Source organism: Typopeltis vanoorti, chromosome 13 (genome assembly GCF_054136105.1).
Source record: "Typopeltis vanoorti isolate ZY-2024b chromosome 13, IOZ_Tvanoo_1.0, whole genome shotgun sequence".
NCBI classification, from domain to species: domain Eukaryota; kingdom Metazoa; phylum Arthropoda; class Arachnida; order Uropygi; family Thelyphonidae; genus Typopeltis; species Typopeltis vanoorti.
Window position 1 is genome coordinate 107,607,139 of NC_143561.1, and position 27,659 is coordinate 107,634,797.

Sequence of the window (27,659 nt, forward strand, 5' to 3'; positions counted from 1 at the left end):
CAAACTCTGGTTTTTCCCCCTTTTTTTAAATATAGTAATCAGAATGTGTTCTTCATAATATTAAAAAACAAAGCACTGCTGTATCAAGAAGATAAGAAATCTTTGGATCAAAAGCCAAAAAAAAAAAATTCCGTAAACTGCCAATATATTTTATTAAGAAAAATAAAATTATACATAAATTGTAATGAAAAAATAATTAAAATCTGTTTTATTCAGTAATTTTTTATTCTTTCATTAATTATTAATTTGACAAAATATAATGTCAATATTTATTATTGTACGAGATAAATGTCAGTCTTGCATTCATGTATATGCAAATGGTTTAATGCACCTGTTTTAATACACAACAGGTCCACTAAACAAGTGCATTATAATTTTCCTCTAGGCATGTGCTGCAATTAGTCTAAGTTGAGGGAGCAGTTTGTTGCTGAAGTACTAAGAATGCAGTCCCAATAAATAAGAAACACAAATACAAAACTGTAAATCATTATAATTAAGGGGATACAAATCCTTGGTATCCCCTTAATTATAATGGATTTGCCGATAGTTTTTCGGTATGAAACTCATAGATCTTAGAGTTTCGCTTACTGGCAGATAAACATCAAAAGGATTTGTAAATAGCCGTTTGGCTTTCAATCTATGTAAATTATTATAGTTTTTTATATATACTTTATTACAAAATACGAACACTGTTTATAAGAGCTTATTTCTGCACAGCCATCAACAACAGTGGCTTTTACTGAAAAAAATCTCTGAATTCTCTTCACCACTTTCCCATCTCCAAGAAATCCAGGTGGCCAAACTTGAGTGCAGTAATCCAGATGTGAATGTATCGACCTTATAAAGAAGAATAACAACTTCCTTATCTTTACTTGTTAGTATTCTTCAATATCCAAGTAATCTTATGAGCTACCTTAGCAATATGTCCTCTAAACTTGAACTCTCTGTGTGCTGCCACCCCTAAATCCCTAGCTTGATTTATCCCAAAATGCATAACTTTGCATTTCTCCACATTAAACTGACACCCATTATCTTTTTGCCCATACTGACAATGTATTTAAATTGTCTTGCTTAACTGTTACTCTACCTAATTTTGTATCATCAGCAAACAACTGAATATTTCCTATATCATTTATATGTACAAATTAAACAGCAATGGTCCCAGCACGGAACCTTGCAGCACACCACTAGTAACCTGTTTTTGCCTCGATTCTGCCCCTCCATATACCACGTTTTGATATCAGCCACCTTCATATCCATCCCCATTTGTTCTAATTTGCATAACAGTTCCATGAGATATTCTGTCAAATGCCTTTAGAGGCAAAATCATCATGTAGCTATTCCCTTTATCCAACTCAGCTGTTCATTCTATTCATTCTATTATAAAAAGTAATTAATTTACTAAGGCATGACCAACCCTTCATAAGGCTATGTTGCCCCTCATACAGTATCATATTCTTATCTACACATTCTTGAATTCTCTTTTAGACCAATTTATTCAGTAGTTTTACCACTGCTTCTGAGATACTGATTGTTGTATAATTTGCTTCTGTAGTCTTAGAAACCTCCCTTTATACAAAGTATTATTTTGTGCTAATTCCAGTCCCTTGAAACTCTACTAGAACTGAGACGTAAATTAAAGAGCCTAGTCAAAGGCATTGCCCTTGACAGGCTCTTTTGCACATTCTTATAAAACACAAGCTGATATCCTATTTAATCCCACAGCTGTGTTTATATTGAGATTTATTTATCAATTTAGCATTTTCAGCAAGGATAGTGATACGTTTGTAGTTTTATCTTAGTGAGACTTTTCAGATCATTCATAATAGGTGTGAAGGAATTGAAATGGTTAAGTGCAGTATGTAACCTTCCCCCCCCCCCCTCTCAATGTTATATCCATGCAAAGTGGTCACTAGGTAACTGAACTATTTCATCTGCTTCTGTTACATTGTCACCTTCAGCACTCATTTAAGGTTATTCTTCCTCTTACTTACTATGTAACAAAAGAACTTTTTTGGGATTTCCTTTCGGCTAGTTTCTTCTCGTAATCCAATTTTACTTTCCTTACCATTCTGGTCACCTCTCTCATGTACCCACTACAACATTTTTTTTGCAGCTCATGCTTAATAATACTCCTCATCCATCTAACTACTACCTAATTTATCCTTCTTACTTCAGGTATACAATTTAATATTTCTTCCTCTAGATGCCCCTTAATCATCTCCCATGCACTACTAACATTACTCTCTTGCAGGGCTTTATGCCATTGCATGGCTTCAAGCTTCTTCCTAAGCCTGTCATAATCCCCCCACACACACACACCCTGCAGTTCCATATATATATCCCTTTTTGACAGAATGTTCCTCATGTTTAGCAATCTCCAAGTCAAGACCACCTGGTTATGGATAGCTCTTCTGATCGTATGACCAGTCCAGTATTCTTGTGCCCCAAGTCCTCTCCATCACATGCTGCCAAGTAATTATCTCAGATGTATAAATTCCATTTCCTTCCTACCATCCATTCAATATCTCCATAGCTGAAGTCCCTCATAATAATCACTTGACTTGAACTTGTTGATGCATGTCTTCCAGATCAACCTTGGAACCCTCTGGCTTATCGCATCAACCAGCAGTATATTTTATGTGAGATCAAGATGTTATCGACTTTAATCTCACACCAAACAGCTTCAAATGAACAGCCACTCTCCTGTTCTTTTTGACTGCATTTCATCTGCTATCATCATCAATACCTTTCCCTTCATCCTATCTTTAGCCTCCCTTAAACTACTAAATTGAATTGAATGTTACCATGATTTGGGAGACTATTGTTACTTTAAAAAAAAAAATGAAGGTAGTTATAAGCACTTTAAAATACAATAAAAATTTAAGCTTTTTATTTTCTTACATATTTTGCTATATTCATTTTATGAATCTTTTTTCTAAATAAAAATTTGCAAAAAAACAAAACTTATCAAACTTGTAACAAGGGACCCCTGAAGAGCTGTCAGAAAACAAGTTCCCTCTTCTAATACATGGAATCTGCTGTTTTAATCCTAGTCATAAAATTATTGTTGATCAGGGCTGGTTAAAATTTCATTATAAAAAAAAAATCTCTCCCATAAAAGTTGTAAGCCTATTGTATACTCTTATCATTGAGATAAGGGTTAGATAATTTGAGAGCCCTGCTCTAGAAACCAAACAGATTAGTTTGGTTTTTTCTTCCTAAAAAGCTCCTCTTCCAGGCATACTGTGATTCTCAGTTCTCCTCTTGGAAACTCGGACCACAACCTCATACAAATCTCTTTTGCAGTTCATGGAAAATTCACTGAAAATGTTATTCACTAGAAAATTGAAATGATGTTGCATTGATACTGATATATGAAAAGTAACTACACTGCAATATAATTTTTACACATTTTATTTATTTATTTAGATTTTCATAATATTTTATTGATCAGTAAGTTTCCTAATTTCAGTGTCATCTTAAAAAGTTATATTCTTTCTTACTTAAATACTACAGGTTTTGTTGATGGAATATTAATATTTACAAAACCAGAATAGGGAGAAAGGGTATTTAAGAATATTTATTCTGCACACTTAGACACCCATCCAGATGTGATATATATATATATATACTGTATATACACACATTTTATCTGAACTAATTCAGAAAATGGTGTTTCAGTTAATGAAAATGACTCCATTTTTCCTGAATAGGAAAGATCTGTTGTAAACTGTTATCGTTTACAGAGTTAGTTTAAGATCTTATTATATTAAATTAAATTATATTAAAATTATGTAAATGTTATCATAATGACGTAAATCAGCATAAGCTAAATTGCCATTTGCAGCTGCAATACTAGTATTTTCAGATGAAGAAATTCATCTCTTGCCTAAAAACAATTAAACCTTCACGTCCATTGCAAGTTTCAAATCCACAGCTCATTGTTGGGAGAGGGTATGCAATCTAGTCAGTAGTTAACGACATGATAGTTCTGATTATAGTTTATTTTTGAACGGTTCACAAGAGAAGTAATTAATTACCTATTTCGCTGTGGGAGCATGCATCTATATATATATTAATCTTTAAAGGTACCTGCGGCATAACTGTAAAAATTAACTTAACACGATAACCACAGTAATTGACTTTAATGAAATAAAGGTACAAATATTTCATACTGAAATTAACAGTACATCAGTGTAGAACAAACAGTTAAAAGTTCATATTTATGAACACAAACCACACATGTTGAAAAGATTATTTTACTGATTAATAATAAAATAATAGCTTCATGTTTTGACCCCTGTATCATCATCAGAAGGATACATGTGTATAAGAACCAAGCTACATGCTGTTCCACTCTATATAGGTAAATTACATCTACGTTGTTAACTAATCTTTTTTCTTAGCCTGCCCTCTAGTGATTAAAAAAAAAAATTACCAATAAAAACTACAATAAACTCTGCTAAAATCCTCACGTACTAGGATTCTTCTAGAATTATACAGTTTATATTGTTATATTACAATTATCTTCTGGATTTGTACAGTACAGGTTGCTATTGAATGTTCACGGGAAAAAAAAACACTTCACCAAGTCTTCTTGTATTGAGATTTTTCTTTGTGGTTGCAGATGGGTCCTCCACATTCTTGGAATGGTTAGACCATCATTTTTATTCAGATTCGGATCATGTTTGAGCATTTCACATCCTTGAATTTCTGCTCGAACCAGGTTTTGGTGCGGTGTAGGGACTTGGTACCTTTCCAATCAATTCTGTGGTATGTTTGGAATGCGGGGTCAGAAAGGCTGGTTTTTCCAAAATGGAGGTATTTAATGTGTCGTTTGTGCTCATCCTTTTTGATTGGGATGGTTCGCCCCGTTTCCCCTATGTATGGTATGTTACATGTGCAATGTATTTTGTAAACCCCTGGGTGGGCTAGGATGAGCAGGGGATCCTTGGAAGAATTGAGTAGGTGTCTTAATTTTGTCGGGGGTTTAAAGGTGGTTTTGATGTTGTATTTGTGTAGTGTTCTGTCTATTTTTTCTGAAATGCCTCTAAACATATGGTATAGCTCCAAAAAGATTTCAAGAATGCTATTGCTATACCATATGACACATAAAAGATTTTTTTTTCCCATTATATGAGAATGACATGACCATAAGGTTTAAATTTTCTTGGCACACTCTTTCGCCACAGAACAACCTTCACCCAGTTCACAGTCTCATGTCCTTTGGCAATACCAGGGTGCCAAGTGGAAAGGTCTCCATATCTATTCCTATCCATGGTCTGACTATTGCTTCAGTTCTTCTGATCCAAATAGCTGCTTGGATTGAATAACAGAAATTATCCTCACAGGAATGAAGGTTTTCATCTCTTATTCCACTTTCAATTCTCAGAAAACCATACAAGCTTTAGTTCTCAAAAAAGTGTGCCAATGCTGTAAAAGAAAAAAATCTCCGCTTACCACAATTGGCTCAAGACCAAAACTCCAAGAATCATCACCAAATCCAAGTCACACTTTGAAAGTGGCAAATGCCACAAACTCTCCTTCTGGTCACTTAGGTGTAACTCTGTCCACCCAGGTTTCCACTGCTCTCGTATCCCGATGGTACTGTAGTCATCTCACCAAAAGATAAGGCCAACTTAATGGTATCAATCTTCTCTTCCAATTCTGGTATTAAAACTTGGGAACTCTTCCACCAAAATGAAAGCCAAAGAATCCTTAATAACCTGGAACTAATACCTATGCTATATCACCTCTTCAATCTATCCTATTCAACTGGCATCTACCTAGCAACATGGAAGCAGGTCCCCATTCAGTCCAGTCCACAGAAAGGTGATAAAAGTCATCCAATTGCTCTCACTTCTGTTCTCTCAAAAATTATGGAAAAGGTCAACAACAGACAACTTGAACCACCTAGAGACGTACCAACTAATCAGTGACCAGCAGCATAGATTCTGCCAACCACCTGTGGATTCAGGCCATGGAGAAACTCGTGTTTGGCAGGCCTACTCATCAAACTTCCTCACTCTGCAACTGAATCACGAAATTTCTCGCTAGTCGCTCACTACGTATCATAGTGGATGGTTTACTCTCCTCAGATTGCCCCAGAGTTCTGTTCTTTCACCCACTCTCTTCCTCTTGTAGTAGATGACCTGCTCTCACAGAATTCCTATCCTATCCATAGCTTTCCTGACAACAGTACACTCACTTGAGCACTACAAGATTTGTTGAATTATTTGAATCCCCAAGATCTACCAGGAAGCTGAACTCAGATCTCCTAGCTATATCCCAGTGGGGCAAGGACAACTTTGTAAACTTCAATGCCATCAAAATTCAGTTCTGATCTCTCATATGAAAGAACTTGCATCCCCCCCCCACCCCTTATCTTCAGTAATCCTGAGATATTCAAACACCATCTGATTTCTCTTCTCGGACTCACCTGCACCAAAAAACTTGATGTATTTTTCTCAAATCTGCCCAGCTATGGAATATCGCTCTCATATCTGAGGTGGTGCCCTAAAATCCTCGATTCTATCCAGAAGAGGGCGATCCAGCTAATCAATAATCCGCTCTCAGAGATGTTCAGTTTCTGCCTCTTCTACAGTGCTCTGCTGAATTGGCCACTATTATACCTCCACAATCATTAAAACAAGAACCACTACTAACCAGCATCCTTTTATAGTCGATCTTGAAACTCACCAAACCAACTTCACTGCCTCCTCTTTCATTCCACCTACTTCTGCCCTTTGGAACAGTCCCCTCTTCTTGCCCACACACAGCACTAATGTGGTATAGATCGTGTGGCAGATATAAAAAAAAAAAAAAAAAAAATTCTGTAGTACATGAGTGTGCTATAGTTGGCAACTTCTGATATCTTATCTTACCTGTGAATCTCACAAAGTGCATAATATGGTGATATATTTTTTATAATATTATTATTATACGGACACCTTCATGGAGTCCAAAGACTCAGCACAGGAGTATACAGGCTCTTTAATTGGAGAATGACTTTTAGCATACTCAAGCAGTCATTTTTTTTTTAGAAAAACTAGATTAACTGTATTGTAAGGCAGTAGTGTATAGTAGCTTATGTTGCACTTTTCTGAATCACGAATGCATAATTTAAAAAAAAAAAAAAACTTCAGCTAAATTATACAAGTATAATTTAAAAACTTATTGCATGTTATTTACCAACTTTATAGACTATGTATTATCATTATTATGGGTTTACTTATGGCTATTTGTATAGTATTTACATTTTTGTTTTAATTTTTTTTTTCAATGCACTTAGAAAAAGAAATTAGGTACAGTTGCATCTACACTAACAAAGGAATTCACAATTTTTGCAATGATGTAGTTTCAAATCAGCTTACTGATTTCATAAATAGCTGCACTTGTAAACAAAAGCTTTCAAGAAAATTTTCTCCCTAGAAATATAATTGTACTTTTAACTACATGCAGCTCTTAAATCATGGCAATAAATAAAACAATTTTTTTAGGGGAAGAATATGACTCTCTCCATAACTTTTTAACCTTCTCTGGATAGCAGAAAATAAAAATAATTTGTTTTAAGGAACTGGTACCATCAGCTTCAAAGAATACTGCAAAACTATCGTATATAGTTCTTGATCTCTCTGTCACATGGGCAGCAAAATGAAATTACTTGGGTATTTGTAACTGACTTGTTTATATTCTGGTCAGATGCTGGTGATCATTCATGGTAGTACTTCACAGCATAACCATGAAACAGGCCAGAAGAACATGCACAATTAAAATACATAATACACTGACCTCATAGGCTTCAGCCATAGATCTAAAAACAACCAACCATTCACAGCATAAACACCTTAAAAGTTGCTATAGTTTCATTGGTAATCCAGCACTGCTACGAATAAAATCACCAATACCTGTACATAAAGCATGTCAATTTAGTTAACAATATTTTTTAGTCTGCCAATGCAAAGCATGTGTAGCTTAGAACTTTCCAGAAACAATGCAACTATCACAGCTTTACTTCTGAATGAAAGCATATGTCCTAGTTTAGCCTCTATGTCTCTGAAGCAGCAACAAAAAATAAAGAATTTAAAATTCTCCAACAGCAAGTAACATGCCGGTTAACTACATTGCAAGCAATATTTATTTGGATGTAGCCAACATCAGCAAAAAAAAAACTTAGGTGGTAACTTATAATTTTCTTGTAAAAAAAATAATGCAACCATCATAACACTAAAAAAAAATCTAAAAGATTGCTCTATTTAACAGATTATGATATTTAAAAAACAGTTACATCTTAGTCCAAAGATATTCTTAAACCACCTCACAGAAGAAGACCTGAAAATTTACAAATCAAACATACCCAAACCACATAGGCTGTCCCAATTTCAAATGTGGGCACATGACTATTGTGTGCCATCCAGTTGTTTTTGACTCTTGGTGATCAAAGGTCTCCATCCTACTCGACCTCTTGTCTTTTCTTTTAGCAATTATGAGGTTCCAGTTGGTCTTCTTCTCATACCCGTACTCTTCCCTAACATAACTGCCTTTCACAATGATTCATCTGCTGACATAACATGTCCAAAGTACATTAACTTCTGTTTAGTGATCATTGCCTCCAAGGAACATTCTGGCATTATACTCTCAAGAATCACTAATAAGGTTTTAAAGTCTCCTCCATGCTCATAATTCAACCAAATGAATCGATTCACTATCTGTCTGTCTTCTTAATAATCCAGCTTTTATGTTCATACTGGAAATACCATTACTTTGACTATAATTTCTTATTCTGGATCTTAGAAAAGTTACGATTTATTATTTTAAATACAGTTAAACATGCCAGAAGTCATCACTTTTGATGTTTAAATTAAGTCTTGTTAATTTCTCTCTTAACCAACAGAATCACTGCTTGCTCCAAATATTCCTTAGTTTCTGTTATGAGAGTTGTATCATCTGCATATTGGAATTTTTTTTCCACTTGGTTAATTTAACCCTGTGAGCAAAAAAATTGCAGCGTAGGTTGCATGTATATGTGAAATACATTCATTACTAGTATGTGCTAAAATGCGATGAAACTTTAAAAAAAAAAATACTGCAAATATAAGACATAGTAATAATAAATTTAGTTTAATCCTTTATCCAAGTGTGAGAAAACAAAGTTTGCGCCTAAAAATATCTTCAGGACTGAATATGGTGTGTAAAGTAGTACAACAACATATTCAGTCCTGAAGATACTTTCAGGTGCAAACTTTGTTTGCTTACACTTGGATAAAGGATTAAACTAAATTTATTATAGTCCAACCAAGTGAAAAATAAACTTTCAACATAAGATATGGTTATTTTATTTTCAGTTACAATCTAGAAATTATTGAACAAAGAAAAAAAAAATTAAACCAATACTATACTGACATCAGAGGTCGCAGTATCTCTCAGATACAATTTACTATGAAATATCACAAACCTTTACATAAAGCGTGTCAAATCAAAACTGATCGCATAGTGTGGAATATCACTCATAACATATATGAATGCACAGCTACCTCATGGCCTGCAAGCTATACACTGGATATGTGTAATATTTATATTAAACAATTTGTATGTCAGATCAGCTATGACCTCTGCAGGGTTAATAATAAAATGTGAGACCTTTTGGCAACTGGAAATATGAGTTCTGCATTGCTTCAATCGTGGTATCACCTCTGGGTCTGGCTCCCACTGAAGAGATCTCAATAAAAGTCGAAACCGGTCTGGGTAGCGACCCTTCCCATAATGCACAGCATTATAAATGTCCACAAGGAGATATGCTTTGCATTATCGGATACCAAGGAAAGTGATGAGAATTTAGTCCACCTTTACGATGAGTTGCCCCAGTCCTGAAGATACTTCAGGTGCAAACTTTGTTTGCACTTGGATAAAGGATTAAACTAAATATATAATATATCTGCATATGATTTACTTTCCTGCCACCAATCTAATTCCAAGTTAGCCATTCTCACAATGTATTCACTATAAATATTAAATTAAAAAGATGGATGATAGTGTACAACCCTGCCATGTCCCTTGAATACTGTTTTTACTGAAGTTCCTTGGTTGTCATGCAGCTCTCCTATCAAGAGAATTAGTTTGGATTGTAATGAGATCATGAAACCTCAGCATCTATCTTTCTCATAATCAATAAACCAGATCAGTACCCCCTTCTGAAATTCTCTTGTTCTTTCCATAATTCATCTCATGTTTATTATCTAGTCTATCACATATGGCTCCAGCTATTGTTGGATTACCTTTAGCATAACTTTATTTGCATGTGAAATTAAAGCAATGGTTCTATAATTTCACAATCTCTGGGATTTGATTTTTTAGGAATTGGGATGAATACATCAGTATTCATCCCAGTCGTTAGGCTAGTATATATTTATTCTTAACATGTTGATAAATTTCAGTTAATAATATATTCATTACTTGCTGATCTCACTTTTCATTGCCATGAATTCCTCAATAAATTTTCCTTAAATATCTTTCTTGTACAAGTTCATGTTTTTTTTATTACTGCTTCTTCCATCAAACATCTCTTTCCAAATTACTTTTTACAACTCCTACGGATAAACTTCTCTAACTTCATTTATCTTTCTAAACAGATCTGTTGTTCTATCTGTAACGTTGCTTTCTTCAATTTCCTTATCTTAGTAAGCCTGTCTACACTCAGTTATCTAATCCTTTCTTTGTTTCATGTTTCTTTAGCTATTTACAATCTTTCTTTCTTGTTGCTTTACTTATTCTATTACTGTACATTTTGTTTCTTCTTTTTAGCCCTGAATTTAAATCAACTTCAGCAATAAATAATTTGCTAAATTATTAGCAAATCACTTATCTTTGCAGAAGAAAATGCTATCTCTTCATAAAAAATTCATTTCAAAGCTTTTTTTTTCTCCTTCTCATCAAGGATTAGATATTTGCCTATGCTGCTTTCACTGGTCTTCTCTTTCCCTTTGGTCCACATCTTTCGATAGCTAATGTCCTTATAGGAAGGACATCAGCTATCATTCAATGATGCACTTTCCATTTCTCTTTATATATATATATTCCTTGATCTTATTTAAACTATTAATCCCCAGCTCTCTAATTCATTTAAAAAAAAAAAAATTAATATGGTTAATTTTATGCACCCTTTAACTGCTCTTAAAAATCTGATTTCTGCCTTTATCTTTCTTTTGAACAGTCTATATCTATATATATGTAATAGTAGAAATAGCCATTACTTCATGAAATTGAAGGAGAGGTTTTTTTATCTCTAATAATTTGAGGAAATGGAAGTTAAAAAAAAATTGTCCTTTAGATAGCTGTTATGCAACCTAAATAAGTTGTCGTCTATTCTATTTCCTATCTAATATAATATAATCTCTGCTTTTAAATGGTGTTTTTTTTTGTAAAATCTTTAGCTTGTATTCTTGGTTTATTTCATAAACTGATGTTTGTAGGTCATCTTCATTATATTTGGTAATAAAGATATGTATAATGTGACCATTCAAAATAGTTTGCTCACTCTAGTTTTAAGCATTCAATCATGAATATGCCAGATATGGCCAATAGTGAAAATGACATCCCACTGGATGTGAACTACATCAGAAACTAGAAAGTATCTCCATCCATCGATGGTCATCTTCAATATTATATTATGAAAATTTTAAGGATAGAAGAAAAAGAAAGTGATGAGATGATACTCTTGAGTGAGAAGTGACTACCCCAGAAAACTAGAAAATATATCTGCAGTCAAAAAAAAAAAAAAAAATTAAACAGACTATGCTTGATCACTTTCTACAACATAATTGCATATATATATATCAGGTGATTATAAAATAACGTCAAGTGTTCAGAGCCCTCTAGCGAGTAATGTATTGGACAAAACACACCAATATTAAGGTTGGTCGAGCCTCTGCTACTAATGGCTCAGTTAAGAAAGTTTGAGCGCGGTTAGTAGTTGGAAGGGGCAATCGTTCGATGCTGTTAGCACACTCTCCCTCGATGAGTCTTTGGACTCCCTGGAGGTGTCAAATAATAATAATATTGGGTAGATGTAAACAGTGGAACATGGAGATTTGATTTAACAAAAGTACCAAAAGTCACCAACAGGGGAAATTTTGGCACTGTTTACCAAGTGAAATGCATTATTGCGTTTCTTGTGAGCGACCATGCAATAAAAGGAAAGCCTGTGAGATTTCTTATCATTCGTAGACGAACTGCTTTTCAATGCCTCTTACTTTACGTGAGTGTGCTTTGTTAGTCAAACTCAGTTATCAGCGGAACAGTAATGCCAGTGCTTGTCTTCGTGATTTTCGGCATATGAAAAATTTACGAAAAGGACCGAATAGTGTAACAAACTTACGAAAACTGATTCGGTGATTTGAAACTACTGCAACTCTAGCAGTGCAGGTAGGCAGGGGATGCAAACCAATCAATCACCAACAAGTTGCAACTGCTATTGTGGGACAGGAGATGACGAATGTGCAGGGTACCAGCCGTGCACGAGCAATATCCCGTCAAACGGATATTGCATACACAACAGTGTGGAAAATCCTACATCAGATGTTGAAGTTTTACCCCTATAAAATCAGTCATGTTCAAGAATTGTGCCCTGGTGATGCGACCACACGAATCGACTTATCTTTGAGATTCTTAGCACACATGGAAGTGGGAGATTTTATGGAGTGACGAAGCGCACTTTTATTTGAACGGCGATATTAACACACGCAACTGTCGCATTTGGGCCACAACTAATCTGCATATGCCTATCCACTCGCCCAGGAAAAATCGCCAAAATGGACCAGTGACCTGTTCCATCCATGCTACAGAACTTTGTGGTTCCACAACTGCAGCAAAGAGGATGTCTCGATTCGACCATCTTCATGCAGGATGGTGCACCATCTCACATCAGACTTCTGGTACAATCTCTTTTGTACCTGAAGTCTGATGGATTTCCCCCGTTGGCGACTTTTGGTACTATATTTTTTTCCGTTAAATTGAATATACGTGTTCCACTGCGTACTTCAACCGAATATTGGTGTGTTTCATCCAATACATTAGTTGCTAGAGGGCTCTGAACACTTGACGTTATTTTATAATCACCCAGTATATAATAAGCTAGTTCATGACATGTTACTTTAAAGTCAACCATTTAACGGGGCCAAATTAATCAGAATCCAGTTTCTTGTAACCTGTATTTAAAAGATTTCCCATTATCTCTCTTATCTTAAATATATATATAACCTTAACTGATGTCACTTCATATTTCTTTTATGCACTAAGTTTAAGAATCTTTGTTTCATGTCAATATTTTTCCTCCTATGACACCTAACCCAGTTGAATTTTTTTTTTTTTTTTAATATAAAACTGTTTCTTTTAGTTCTTCAAGTTCTATATATCAGTACTGATTTCATTATATTATTGTCTATTAATCAATTTATGGTAGACTCCACAGTCATATTTTTAGCCATTGTTTCATACTGCATCTGTTTAATATTTTGTAAGATATTTCTAAATTAATGATGCAAAGAAATTATAGTTTTGGTTTAATCCTTTATCCAAGTGTAAGCAAACAAAGTTTGCACTAGTATTTTCAGGACAGCACAACTTGTACATAGAGGCTAATGACTTAGCATCACATCCTTACGGACATGCACAATGCTATGCATTATGGGGTCACTACTCAGACTGGTTTTGACTTTTATTGAGGTCTCATCAGTGGGAGCCATTCCCAAGGTGATACCAGTAAGATATATTTGTCTTTGAAAATATATATGAACCTTATATCTGGAGAATCGTGGTAGGCTTTCTTTACTATGGTTTTACCTATATTTTGTTCAGTCCTTCATGTTTGAAACAATGATATGTATGCTAATTGCCTTTCTATTTTTGTTCTCAACTTGAATGGCTTTTCTTTTTAATTCCAAGAATGTTAAAGACTGCCTTCATAAAGTTTCCCATTTTATATTTTGCTTCATCTAAATAATGATTGACAGATATACATCTTCTAATGCTTTCTTCATGTAATAGATAAAAATAAATGAAAGAGAACAAGCACATAAAGTATTTAACTACTGAGTAATCTGAAATCTATCATTCTAAGTATATTTATTTACTTTTGAAAAAAGGTATTTTAAAATTATTGAAAATGCAACACTCATAGTTCTTGACAACTATGCAAATTTCTCCATAATAACCGATAACGTTAGGGGTTATCTCCAACTCTAGCACTGTCCCTTCCATCAATATATATAGACTATTTTTTGTATAAACAGATTCTTAGGGCATTGTAGATATATTTACTAATAAATATATGTAGCATACCTTTTTCTGGGTGTTGTGGCTTTTCTTCTTTCTGTGATGTGCAAACTACTGTGTGTGGGAGGGGTTTTGGCAATGTGGGAGAATTAAAATAGAAAAAAAAACCCGTTTTTTTTTTTAATATATATATATATATATATTATAAGGGATGGGTGGATTGTTTTTTTATATTTATATAGGGTGGGAAAGGGTGAAAGGGGTTGAAAACAGCAACTAATTTTAGAGGGAGGGTTGTAGGAAAGGGGGTTGATGGGGTGCGGTCCGTTTCGACTATGCTTGGTCATCATCTGAACAAATGGAGAAAGTGGATGCTATGTCAGGTCGGTTAGGTGCTTCTGAAGTGTTTGTGTTATCGCCTATTGGTCGTGGTTGTGACCTCAATTTTATGTTGTGGAGCTTCCACAATCACTCCCCCCCTCCCCCGCATCACCTTTTACGGCAGATACGTGGACGATATTCTGTGCATTGGAAATCCTACACACATCACCTTAAAAGCATCCCTAAACAGTTACAGCAACAGACTAACATTCACCATAGAAACCGAAAAGAACAGAACAAATCCATCAATTTCTTAAACTTGACATTAATCAGAACATACAACAAAATAGCCATGAAAGTATACCACAAACCCTCACACATCGGAAACTACCTCCATTTCCACTCACACCATCCATATTCCATTAAAAAATAGGTCATCTTATCACAATTCATAAATGCTTACAAATTTTCAACCAATCATAGTTATCTAAATGCAGAAATAAAAAACTAACACAGATCTTCAAAAATCGCAACTATCCTACACAACTAATAAATTACACAAACAGGATGGCCCAAATCTGCCAAAACAACCCAAGTAGCAAAACAAACTTCCCAACACAAAAAATTATCAAACTACCATACACCCAAAACACATACGAAGCTTATAAATATATCTTCAAACAAACTGACTACAAACTGGTATTCACCACAAACCAAAAATTGGCAAATCTAAAACCCACTAAATCTCACACACAAAAAGAAATATTTGAACACCACGACGTAGTGTATAAATTTCCCTGCCAAAAAGACTGTGATATCACCTACACAGATTCCACCATCAGGTCTTTATGGGCAAGACTACAACAACGTCTCTGCGATTGTAACATCCCTATTCCAGAACATTTAAACACTAAAAAACACAACATCAAAAAGAAAAATCGAATACAAAGCACAGGAAAAACGGAAATAGCTGTTCACGCCCTTGAACAAAAACATACCCCGCAGATCAACAAGGCCTTCATAGTAGACAGACAAGACAATGAAACAATGCTTAGAATATCGGAGACAATAGCCATAAAATGTAACGCGAACTCTATCAATGTCCACAGGCCCTACATAATCTCAGAGATTTGGAAGGTCCACAACATAAAATTGAGGTCACACCCCCAACCAATAGGTGATAACACACACACACTCCAAAAGCAGAAGCACCTAACCGACCTGACATAGCATCCACTTCCACCATGTGTTCAGACGATGACCAAGCATAGGCAAAACGGACCGCACCCCCATCAACTCCCCTTGTCTAAAAATCAGTTGCTGTTTTCAACCCCTTTCACCCTTTCCCACCCTATATAAAAAAAAACACTCCGCCCATCCCTTATAATATATGTATATATATATTATTCAAAAAACCCGGTTTTTTTTTTCCATTTCTATTTTAATTCTCCCACATTGCCCAAACCCCTCCCACACACACAGCAGTTCACACATCGCAGAAAGAAGAAAAGCCACAACACCCAGAAAAAGTTGTGTAAATTTCTCTTCCTTTATGCAACAATATTTATTAGTAAATATACATACATCTACAATGCCCTAAGAATCCGTGAGTAAAAAGGCAATGACATTTAAACAGGGGCACTCCTAAACAGAAACAGGCAAAATAGCTGTAAATGTAATAGTTTGTTAAGAGGAGTAACATGGGAGTTTTCCCAGAAATAATATCCATATTTTTTGTAGTTCCTCATAAAAACTGTTCAGAGTATAGACTCATTTGTTTTTAACTGTTGTAAATTTGATCATTTAAGAAGTATTTCTATATATTTTAGTTTTGCATTATTATCAGTGAAAATGGACACTCCACTTGAAGCTCATCAGTTGGTCTGCACTTTAACTTTTGCTTCTACTTAATATACACCCAATTCTCCATTTACACAGTAGATTGGTTCCAGAAGAAATAGAATGATTCCAGATGTGAAAACCCAATACGAACAATAAGCTATTTTCAAACAAAACATATCTTAGAGAAAATAGTGTCACTAATAAAACAGAAATTTGAAAAGGTCCAAACATGGTTATTACTTAAATTTTATTCACAATCACTTTCTGACAGTAGCCACATTGCTTTGTGTGAGCCTGGAATTAAATCACTTTGGCTGTCATGTTCATACTGCAATAGTGAAATGTTTTCTTCATTAAAAGGAACTAAATTAGCACTAATTTCTAATAATTCAGAAGATTGAATTTATAGCTAGTGAATTTGCAATTCACTAGCTATTTGAAGCCCTTTTTTAATTAATCCACGTGTGAGTAGAATCAATACTACCGAACTGGAGCTTAGCTGTTCGGTAGTATTGAAGCAGGAGTAAAGCCAGAAGGCAAAGCTGGCTGTCTTCAATACAGTCCATGTCCTCGTCTATGGTCATGAGAGTTGGGTAATGACCAAAAGAATGCAGACACGAATCCAAGCGGCTGCGGGACTGACAAGACTTGAAAGATTCAGAAGCTCTGCAATTCAGGAAACTCTCAATACTCAACCGCTGCTTCTCCATGTTGAGAGATCACGGTTACGTTGGTACAGGCACTCACTGGCAGACTGTCCACCCCCCGGCCGGCACCTTGAACCTTTTTGAACTTTTGCAGTTAATTCTAAAATACAATCTGGAGAACTCAGTTCCAAATATTGTAATACTACTACGAATTTTCCTCACAATTGCTGCAAGTGTTGCTAGTTGTGAGAGGAGTTTTTCTAAATAAACTTGATTAAGAATTACCTGCATTACTATGAAACAGACTTTGCCAATGTCAGACGATTTTACTAACAGAAAAGCAAGAAAAATAACTTTTTAGAATGTTGAAATTAAAGTTTTACTTCAAAAATAAACATAGTGTATCCCTATTCATCGTTTTGACTTTTTGTAGTATTTTTGGTGTGTGTTGAGAGGGACAGCAAAAGCTCTAGCTACACCACTGCAGGCACCTGGTCAGAATGCTACAAGAGAGGCTCCCACAGAAGGTGGAAGGCAAAGGACTCGCTGGATAGATTATATATCCAAAACTTTGGGTGGACATGTTTGGGAGTCCCACCAGAACACCTGAGCTTGGTGGTGGAGGATCATAACCAGTGGCAGTTCCTCTTGCAGCTGTTGCCCCCACAACCCAATTAAGAAAGGTAGGCCTTGAAGATGAATGGATGGTGAGTGGAATCTGTTCATCATCATCTTCACTTTTTTCTTTTTCATCAAGATTCTCAAGGAGAGCTTTTATTATTTCATCATCACTAACAGCCTTGTCATCCATCAATTCTTCAATATCTGCAGACAAAAAAATCATCAAATCCTTCTCCGCCAACTGCATGTGTTAATCTGATGATATCAGGATATTCAGTTGTATGCAAAGGTACAGGGTTTTTCTTTTTCACACATTCTGCCCTAGTAGCTTTCCAGCATGCATTTAAAGTTGATGGTTTCAATTCTGATAATGCCAACTTAGAAAATTTCTTCCACACATCATTTACTGTCAGTAAATTATCTTATGAATTTTCCAATACATTCTGGATAAATTAGATTATTATATATATATATATGTCTAGTAAGTTTTGAAGGAGGTAGTGATCACACCCTGGTCTAGTGGTTGTATTAGGTGGCAGAAAACAAAATTCCACATTCAGGTGTTCTAAAACAGGATGGCCTGGCACATTAGCTATAATCAAAAAAACTTTGAAGTCCAGATTTTTTTTCCACATATAGCATTTAATTTCTGGAACCATTCATTAAAAATTTCTTTGTAACCCAACCTTTTTTTTGTCTTCCAGTGCACTGGTAGCATGTTAAAATCCACACCTTTCACTGACTGCAGTCTTAAGGATCAATTAATGAGTAATGGTTTTAATATACATATATATGATCTCCTGAAGCATTGCTGATCCTTAGCTGCTTTAAGGCCACCAACACTTTTGTGATTTCGTATATATAAGTTCTACTTGGCATTTTCTTCCAACAACAAAAAAAAAAAAAAAAAAAAAGAAGCCTTATTTACGTTCCAAACTTGATCAGGAGTATAACCATTTTCAATAATTTTGGACAGTTTTGAAAGAAATTCCCTAGCTGCCAGTTCATCTGCAGCTTCTTTTATTTTTACATTATGAAGCGTATATCTTTTAAGAAATATTGTAAGTCAACTGGTGTTTGCAGAAAAATCGCAATTGTTTAATGTTGTTGGCTCCTTTTCTTGAGCAATCTTCTATCCACATCACTAGAGCCTTTTCTTTCTTCAAAATTTAATACATACTTGTATACCTCTATTGCACGAACAAAACACAAGACGTGTAAACAATAAATGATTGTTCAGCAAACACTTAACTCCTTCGGAGCAGTTTTACATAGGTGGACAATTGCATAACGGACCAACTTCAAGGAATCAGTATAGCATCTTCTGGCAACCAATGGCAAGTGAATGTAATGGATCATCTGTCGGCTTAACTTCGGGAAAGTAATTACAAAAATTGATTTTTTTTTGTTGTCGACATTCTGTAGTGTAGAGTAATCCCTGATGTTTAAAAGATCGAAGGGGTTTTCCAAAATTCAAGTTTAAATACATATGTACTGCTCTAGGAATGATAATTATAATGGAAATACTCTTTTTAACACAACTGAATTCAAACAAATTTTTAAAAAATAAGCCATTTGAACAATGTTATTTTGGAATCATATATATAAAAAAAAAAAATCTATATTTTAGTTTTTACAAATTCCAATTCTTGTGTTATACTTTTGTTCCAAGTAGCAACATTTAGAATGTTTAAGATTATTAATCTTTTACCTTTATACTTTCCTAGTTATTTTGCATTTGAAGCTTCTAAGTTACAGATTTTCACTTGGTAAGGAGGTAACCAGCCTTATGCAACATCAACAGTCCCTGTTGATGTTGACTTTATATACATATCAAAGCTCGTTTTATATTATCACTGTCATCCAAGATAGTTTTCTGTTACCAATAAAAGTTTCGCATATACTTCACACATGAAAAAAAGCTTAAACAAGTTCATGTGGAGAGATAGTAACTCGTTTGCATTGGTAAACAACACCCCTCCCTAATAGCCACTATACTGCAGAGGCAATAAAAACAAGTACTTTTATTATGCCATTGAGGTATGAGGAGTCTGTGTAATATATTTCTCAACAAACAGTGCAATTAGAGACAACTGGGATAAAAACACACTAATTAATGAATCACATGTGCCCTCATACAGAAACAAAACCATATGTTCCATGGGCAAACACGGTATCTAACTAAAAACTACTGTTATTAATTAGATGTGTGTGCGAGTTCGATTTCCCAAGGCAGTAATAAAATTCAACCGAACGTGTTAAAATTCGTTAAAGTTAAGTAATATATATATATATAAAATGAATGTTATGGCAGTCTCACATATGGAATTCGGTTGAAGAGAGTTAGCATTTCAACTCAATTGTCAGCTATGCTTTTATCTTTCGGTTGCGCCATCTTTTGTTAATACTGCACCAATCATATGCATGTTTTAATAACCTGCCTTTGCTGTCTGTTTCGCATTAGGCTTAATTACTGTAAAGGGAGAAAAGTCACAAAACAGAAAAATGTTCCTGGTCCGGGGATTCCCTTATTCAGGTATTCACTAATTTCATGTTATCAGTCTGTGGTGATATTATTTGATCTATTCTACGTTAAAAAATTTAACCCTGAGATGGATAAGTGGCTGATAAAAAATAAAAAAAAAATCCTGCGAACAATCAGAAGAAGCAGAAACAGACTCAAAAAAAAAAAGAGGACAGTATTTCATATTTTCCAGAACAGCTCGCATCGTTTTCAGAACCAAACGGTAAGAGGCAAAAAATGTAATATATGCATTTGATTTTTGCAATATTCGCTGTGTATGTTTTGTATTGAATATAAATACAATAAATATTATAATAATATATCTCTCTATTACGATTTTTTTCCGAGGGGGGCCGTGAAATATTTTAAATTTTTGCAAAGGGGGCCCTGACATCCAGAAGTTTGGGAAGCACTGATGTACAGGACAGCCTGTTTCACAAATTTCTTGTGCCTACTAGGAAGTTCTTTGCTCTATTGCATGCAGAAATTCCCAAGACGTTATGTGGCCAGCATGGGAGATTAGGCCAAACCCCTCCACTACAATGCCAAGAAGAAAAAAGAAAGGCCATAAAGCCCATGGCCAAACACTGGATGTCACTTAATTTCTCCAACTATATGACCACTTTGATCAAAACCATTTATGGAGGCCAGAGCATGATGCAGTGGGGAAGCTTTCCCAAATAATAAGCAATACTAGAATAGTCCAAAGAATTCATAAAAATAACAATAATCAGTGCAATCCTTTTCCTCTATATAGAAACATTTACTTGTCGAACACTTAAAGAAGAGAAAGACCTTACCATCTTACAGCAAGAACTAAAACACTAAATGGGACATAAGTTTAAGTGAAGTTTGCAGGCAGGATGAACATTTAATAAAACAAAAAATGGAGACTACTTACACTATTGGGAAAACTAAAGGACAATACAGCGTTGGATTTCTAATTAAGAAAACAATTGCATGCCTCATAGAAGAATTTAATTATACAGATGAAAGAATAATAGAAATCACACTTAAAATAAACTCCCAACTTAAAATCAGGATCATCCTACACTGATGAAGAGATAGAAGCATTTTATGACTCACTGCAGCACACTCTAGACAAAAAAAAAGAAATAGCAATCAAAACTTTAATGCCAAAGTAGGTCATCCCATTTACCAAATAGACATAATAGGACCATACGTATATGGTACAAGCAGCAACTCAGAAATGGCTCTTACAGAATTCTCTATCAGTAACAAGCTTTACATTATGAATAAATTTTTTTTAAGAAAGCCTTCAAAAGAAAATGAACAAGTCCAAATGGAGAAATAAAAATTGAAATAGTGCAAGATACCTTAGTACTACAAGTAAAAACAGAAAGTGATCACCAAAATTAAAATAAATCCCAAATTGGAAAGAATAAAATGGCTAAACAACAAAAAAAACTAGACTTAATATAACTGAAGACAAATAAAATAAGCAAAAACTTAACGGAAGTAATAATCTCAGCAGCCAACGAATTCAAAAGCAACAAACAAAAAGGCCATAAACTTTCAGAGAAAACCTTACAACTACTAAAAAAGGGAGGAAATATGAAACAAGACAAAAACTTAGTTCTGCATAATCTATTTTAGAAGTAATGCAAAACAATAAGGAAAAAGATGAGAATAAGATCTTATAAGACAGTATGGGCTAAGGTAAATGACTGTCTGTTTAACGTGGCAAAGTTGAAGGCGATCAGTGGCAGCTCATGGCTTGAAATCGTGGGGGTGCTATAACTTTCGAAACATACATACACACTACAGTGTATACTGTGTTTGAATAAAATATCAAAATTATGGTAAAAATTAAATATGAAAAAATATTGTTTATTATCGATAAAATTATACAGTTCGGTGTAATTCAAAATTACTATAACAAATGTTATGTCTTTAAATTGTGATGTCCAAATATTTAAAGAGACGGAGTAAACACGATAAGCACTACGAACACTCGACTACTGGCGCAAACTGTATATAAACAACAGTGGAACTATGTGATGGACAGTGCCACATGACGCTAATAGCTCGCATCTCGCTATGACGTGCATAACAATATGACACTGTGGAAACACAGTGCTGCTAGCATCCTTCACCCTCTAAGTGCTACAAGATGGATTTTTATTATTTTTTATACAAAATAAGAGAATTGTATAGGATTGTTGATGATAAAATTAAATATTGCAAGCAAATATAAATATATTTATATATATCTAGAAAAATTGGAGATGCTGCAGTTCCTATGCATGAGCCGCCCCTGGTCAAGACCTCAATTCACATAGAATTAATTAAATGAGGAGGAAACAACAGAATTAACCATCACAAACTTACTAAGTCTAGGCCTCGAAGAGGGGAAGATATCAGAAAACTGGAAAAATGCTACTCTAACAATAAAATATCAATTGAAAAAGGTATCCGACAAGGAGAGTCTCTATCACCCAAAATCTTTACAGCAATCCTTCAAAAATTATTTATTAATATAAACTTGACAAACCTTGGTATAAAAATTAATAATAGAAACTTAACACACCTAAGATATGCAGATGACATAATTTTTGCAAACACTCCAGAAGACCTATACCATGAAAGCAGAAAAGTCAGTCTAAAAATACACAGATAAAAAACTAAAATCATGTTTAATCATTTTGTAACATAAAAAAACAATATCTTGGAAAGAGTCGCTTCATACACATACTTAGGTGATCTCATTGATCTAAACTGTGGACTCCAAAAGGAAATAAATAGGAGAGTTCAACTTGTCTGGAGTGCATTCAGAAAATTGAAAAGCATTTTCAAAACAAAACGATGTCCCACTCTGTTTAAAAAGGAAGACATTTAACTGGTGTATACTTCCAGTCATCACATATGGTTGTGAAACTTTGTCTTTAACAAAAGCACTTGCAAATAAACTAGCAACAACTCAAAGAAAAATGGAGAGGTTGATGCTAGGCATCACATTAAGAGTGATGAACTGTCAAATTTTGTTGGGGAAAATGGTCAACCATTGCCAAGAACAGAGAAAGATGGAAAGAACTGTAGGAGGCCTTCATCCAGCAGTGGACAGAAAATGGCTGAAAAGAAGATAATTTTTTTTTTTAATAAAAAATAAAATACTATTGAAGAACACATTTTTGCTATTTAATCTTAAAAAAAATTTTTTTTTCTTCTATAATTGGGCAGCACAATGATCATAAAATGTAGTCCTTGAGTCAGTTTCCAGCATTGCATTCAGTCACCTTTCTATTCAAGATGAATTTAGGGATCATAAAATACAAATGCTAGACATTTTAGTTCCTATAGCAATTTTTTCTCAATACCTTCTTGACCTCCAAGTCCTTCCTTATATAATTCTATTCTCCCCACTGGATCCAGGTTTCCCAATCCCTCACAGTAGCCTAAAACCAGTACCCTGCATTTAATCCTGCTATACATCAAAACTGAATTTTTCTGTACGTTTTCATGAGTTTGTTTATGCAATGAAAACGTGGAAGGAAAAATGAGAAAGAAACCTCTATTACAAAAATAATGACTTTTCTGAAGTAAAAACGTTTTTTTTTTTTTTCTATTCCCATTGCTGACAAAATTGGGAACAGAACTCCAGTCTTTTCCAGCCAAGGCATATGTCATATTCCACTTGGGATACATCAATACATAAATATTAAAAAATTTTGCACTTAACATTTGCTATAGCAGTTTCTTTTAAGTAACGAGGGGGGGGGGGAAGAGAACTGTTTGATTTTACAGTAACATGTTATAGTGAATTCACTAATAAAGACTTTGCTATATATAGCAAAGTCTTTATATCGAAATAAAATAATATAAAAATGACTGCACATTTTTGTATTTTAACTCAATATAAGATTATCCTAAAAGCAAATGACAAAACTGTGAATTTTGATGTGATTGACACTTGTGTTCCTTGCACAAAATAGAAGAGGTATTGTGTTAAGCATATAAATACAACAGAATTTATTTCTTTTAAATTTCAAATGAACTCTTCAGTTTGTGTTCTAAAGCACCAGAAAAAAAAATTGTGCTCTAATATAGTAAGAACTCATATATTCAGATTTCTTTCTCAAAATTATTTCAACATTATACCTTGTTCTCTTACTTTCTATCAGGAACATTTACAAAATGCATTTTCCATTTTTACATCTGCTTAACAGTTAAGTGAATGTGCTCTTGGATAAAGAATTCTTCCCTACTAACACAATGTACAAAAATATAAAAATTTCAGATGACACCACAGTAAGTTTCAATATTTTTTTGGAATTTCCTAAATGTATAATACATTCACAACTCAGCTCACACTAAAAATGCAGGCCTCCAACAAATATTGCTTAAAACAACCATTTTTCGCTATATATCTAGAATACAATTAAACCAGAATTTCCATTATTCTTAGTTTAAGATCCAGATAAATCAAGTGAGTTTTATAATTCAATTTTGACAAGACAGATAAGCAAAAGTTCTATAATTTATTAGGAAACAATAAAGAAGGATTGGTTTCATTTGTGGTGAGATGTTGAAAATAACATGGTATAGTTTCATTCACTCATTATGAGATATTTTAGTATAAAGTTCTGTCTTGCTTTACACTTACAAATTCAGTTTCCTGCTAAATATACATGACAATCTAATAGGAATCTACATTATATTATACATACCAATCTTTCAAGTTAACAGTTTTATAAAAATATACAATACTTTAAAACTGATGTTTACCACCATGAGTATGTTGCACAATTTACAAATGAACAGCTAAACATTGTTTAGCAAATTATTAGTGACTGCATGCAGAACATGGAAGACCATCTTTTCATACTAAGACAGTATTCAAATTATAGACCAAACATCATAGTATAGATATTTCTTTACCCTTCCCAGAAATAAATATAAAAAATTTACTTCTGCATAATGTACATCAATATCTTAACACTTAGAAGTATTCAGGTATCAATTTATTCTGCTGCTGAGAAAGGAAAAGAAGTTATCTGAAGGTAAATATAAACTTATCTGTTACTCTCCAATGAATATCACAAAAGCAATAATCAATCTAATAATGAGCAGAGCATTATTACCACCAAATATATGCCAAAACAAATAACATTACTCTGCCTATTATTAAACATCATAATCTATATATCAGAACTGAATTGTAAGATTTGGTCAACCCTCATTATAGCATATATATAATTTATAAGGATTAAAGGAATAGCCTGCTATAGTGAATTTCCTTTAGTTATAGCATTGATATTATGATGTATTGGATGTTTTGCAGTAGTTTGCTAAAGTAAGCAAAATCAAGTGCTTGCTATAATGAGAGCTGACTATCATCAAAAGGCAGTAAAACAAAGTATCACACAACAGAGATTTAAGTCTAAACTAAAGCACTGGAAATGCATATATAAGCAAATGTACACACCTCATGTGAATAGATTCACTGAAATCAGACTGAAATGTAGAACTTTTTTTTTTTTTTTCAGTTAGAATGCTCTGTTTCATGCTCCTCTTAATAATATGGTAAGAGCAATATGATGTTTCATTTATGGTTTAAACATATTCAGTGTCATATGAACATTGATACAAATACACATCCAGCATTTACTACATTCTCTGAAAGAATGGTATGTTAGAATACTGTTAATATCAAGTTCATTTCTTAACTGAAAATGAGATATACAATGAAAGTGATTCAAACAAACTGATTACAAAGTTTAATTAAAATAAGTAAGGATGTCACTTGAAACTGTTGATATTAAGTCAAAATTCTTTTTTATTTATATTTTTCCATAACTAAACAAAATGTACATCTAAATAATTATGTTTTAATATAAATAAACTTACTGAGATTTAAATGATGTTTATACACAAGTATTAAGAAGCTGTTTTCTAATATTGTTAAACATAATACACCTTTCACGATAAAAAAAAAGCAACATTTGATCTCTTTGCATATCTCAGATCTGATTTCACCATTACTATAAAGCATGGAATACACTAATTCCACTGTAAAAATCATTTGGCAGATTTATAAGAATTAATAAAATTCAAAATCAACAGTTTTTTTTAATCAAATAACAGATATATATATTTCTTAATAGTGAACAGTTTTGTACAACTGTACACATAACATACATACAAAGGGCATTCATAAATATAGTATCAACATTCTAAAAAATAAAATTAAGCATTAGCACGAATTTTCATTATTCACTGAAATACGTTTACCAAACTTTTTCTTCCCATAATCATTGATGACACATATATGCTGCAAAGAGAATGGATTTTATAAAATTGAATAAAAAAATGTTCCTTTCAAACTGATTAATGAATTCTAGTCTAGACTAATTATAACAGAGTTCCTTCATATTCATAAAACTTATACTACAGTTGACTATCTCTTTAGTTAACTCCACTGTAACAAAACTTACTCATTATAAAGCTACTGAAGTCCTAACCATAACACCATAAGTATAATAATATGCTAAAAGAAATTCACTAAAAAAAATTCCTGCAATCCTTGTGGGTTAGCTATAGTGAGAGTCACCTGTATGCAAAAGGATTTATCCCAAAAATTCTATGAATATTGGTGACAAAAAAAGGGGAATGGAGATCTAGAAAATTTATTGATAAGCAAATATATAAAATGAAATTGAACTTTAAGATATGGATGAATTTATAATGGTTAGTAGGTTCTTGTCTACAGAAAGGCACCACTTCATACTGCCAAAATGTTAATGCTATACAAATCCCTAATATGTGTAACCATGGGTGGTGCACCAAAATCCTCTCTATCCAGAAGAGTGCAATCTGTATAATTAATGATCCTTCTCTCACATCTTTCAATCCTTCTTCCACAGACTTTCTGCTTATGCCTCCTCTACAGATGCTGTCATGGACAATGCTCTGCTGAATTGGCCACTAGTATTCCTCCAATATCATAAGAACAAGAGCTGCTGCTAATCAACATCCTTTTATAGTCCAGCTTGAAACTCACTGAACTAACTTCTCTGCCTCCTCTTTCATTCCATCTACTTCTGTTCTTTGAAACAGTCGCTCCCACACAGCTGATCTGCTATATGTCTTGTGACTTTTCGTGTGTGGATCAGATAAAAAAATAAATAAAAATTTAAAAAAAAAATGTCCTTTGTAGTCCAGTGATAAATATCAATGACAAATATTGAACATAAATAATAATGATCCCAATATTGAACCCAATGAAACTCCACTTGTAACCTTCCTACCCCCTGACTCTGCTCCCACCACCATTTATCAGAAAGCTCGTTACCAATCCAGCCAAATCCAATAGCATGATATTGCAACTTAAATACTAACATGTCATGTAACATCCTATCAAATGCCTTTGGTAAAAAAAATAATAATAGTATGTCTTCTCCTCATCCACTGCT

The 27,659-nt window shown here is 33.8% G+C and overlaps 1 protein-coding gene across 4 annotated transcripts in view; it reads right to left on the reverse strand.

Annotated features, from left to right (window-relative positions):
- The window catches only part of LOC150100446 (hypoxanthine-guanine phosphoribosyltransferase-like), a 137,070-nt gene that overhangs the window by 4,206 nt on the left and 105,205 nt on the right, over window positions 1-27,659 (reverse strand). For 2 of the 4 annotated variants that reach the window (XM_090403149.1, XM_090403147.1), the window contains one exon: window positions 24,707-26,518. The exons of the other annotated variants lie outside the window; for them this stretch is intronic. In XM_090403149.1, coding sequence (XP_090259275.1) covers window positions 26,499-26,518 — 20 coding nt within the window. In that variant the 3' untranslated portion in view covers window positions 24,707-26,498. Of the gene's footprint in view, window positions 1-24,706; window positions 26,519-27,659 lie in introns of those variants that run through there. 4 annotated transcript variants of the gene reach the window in all.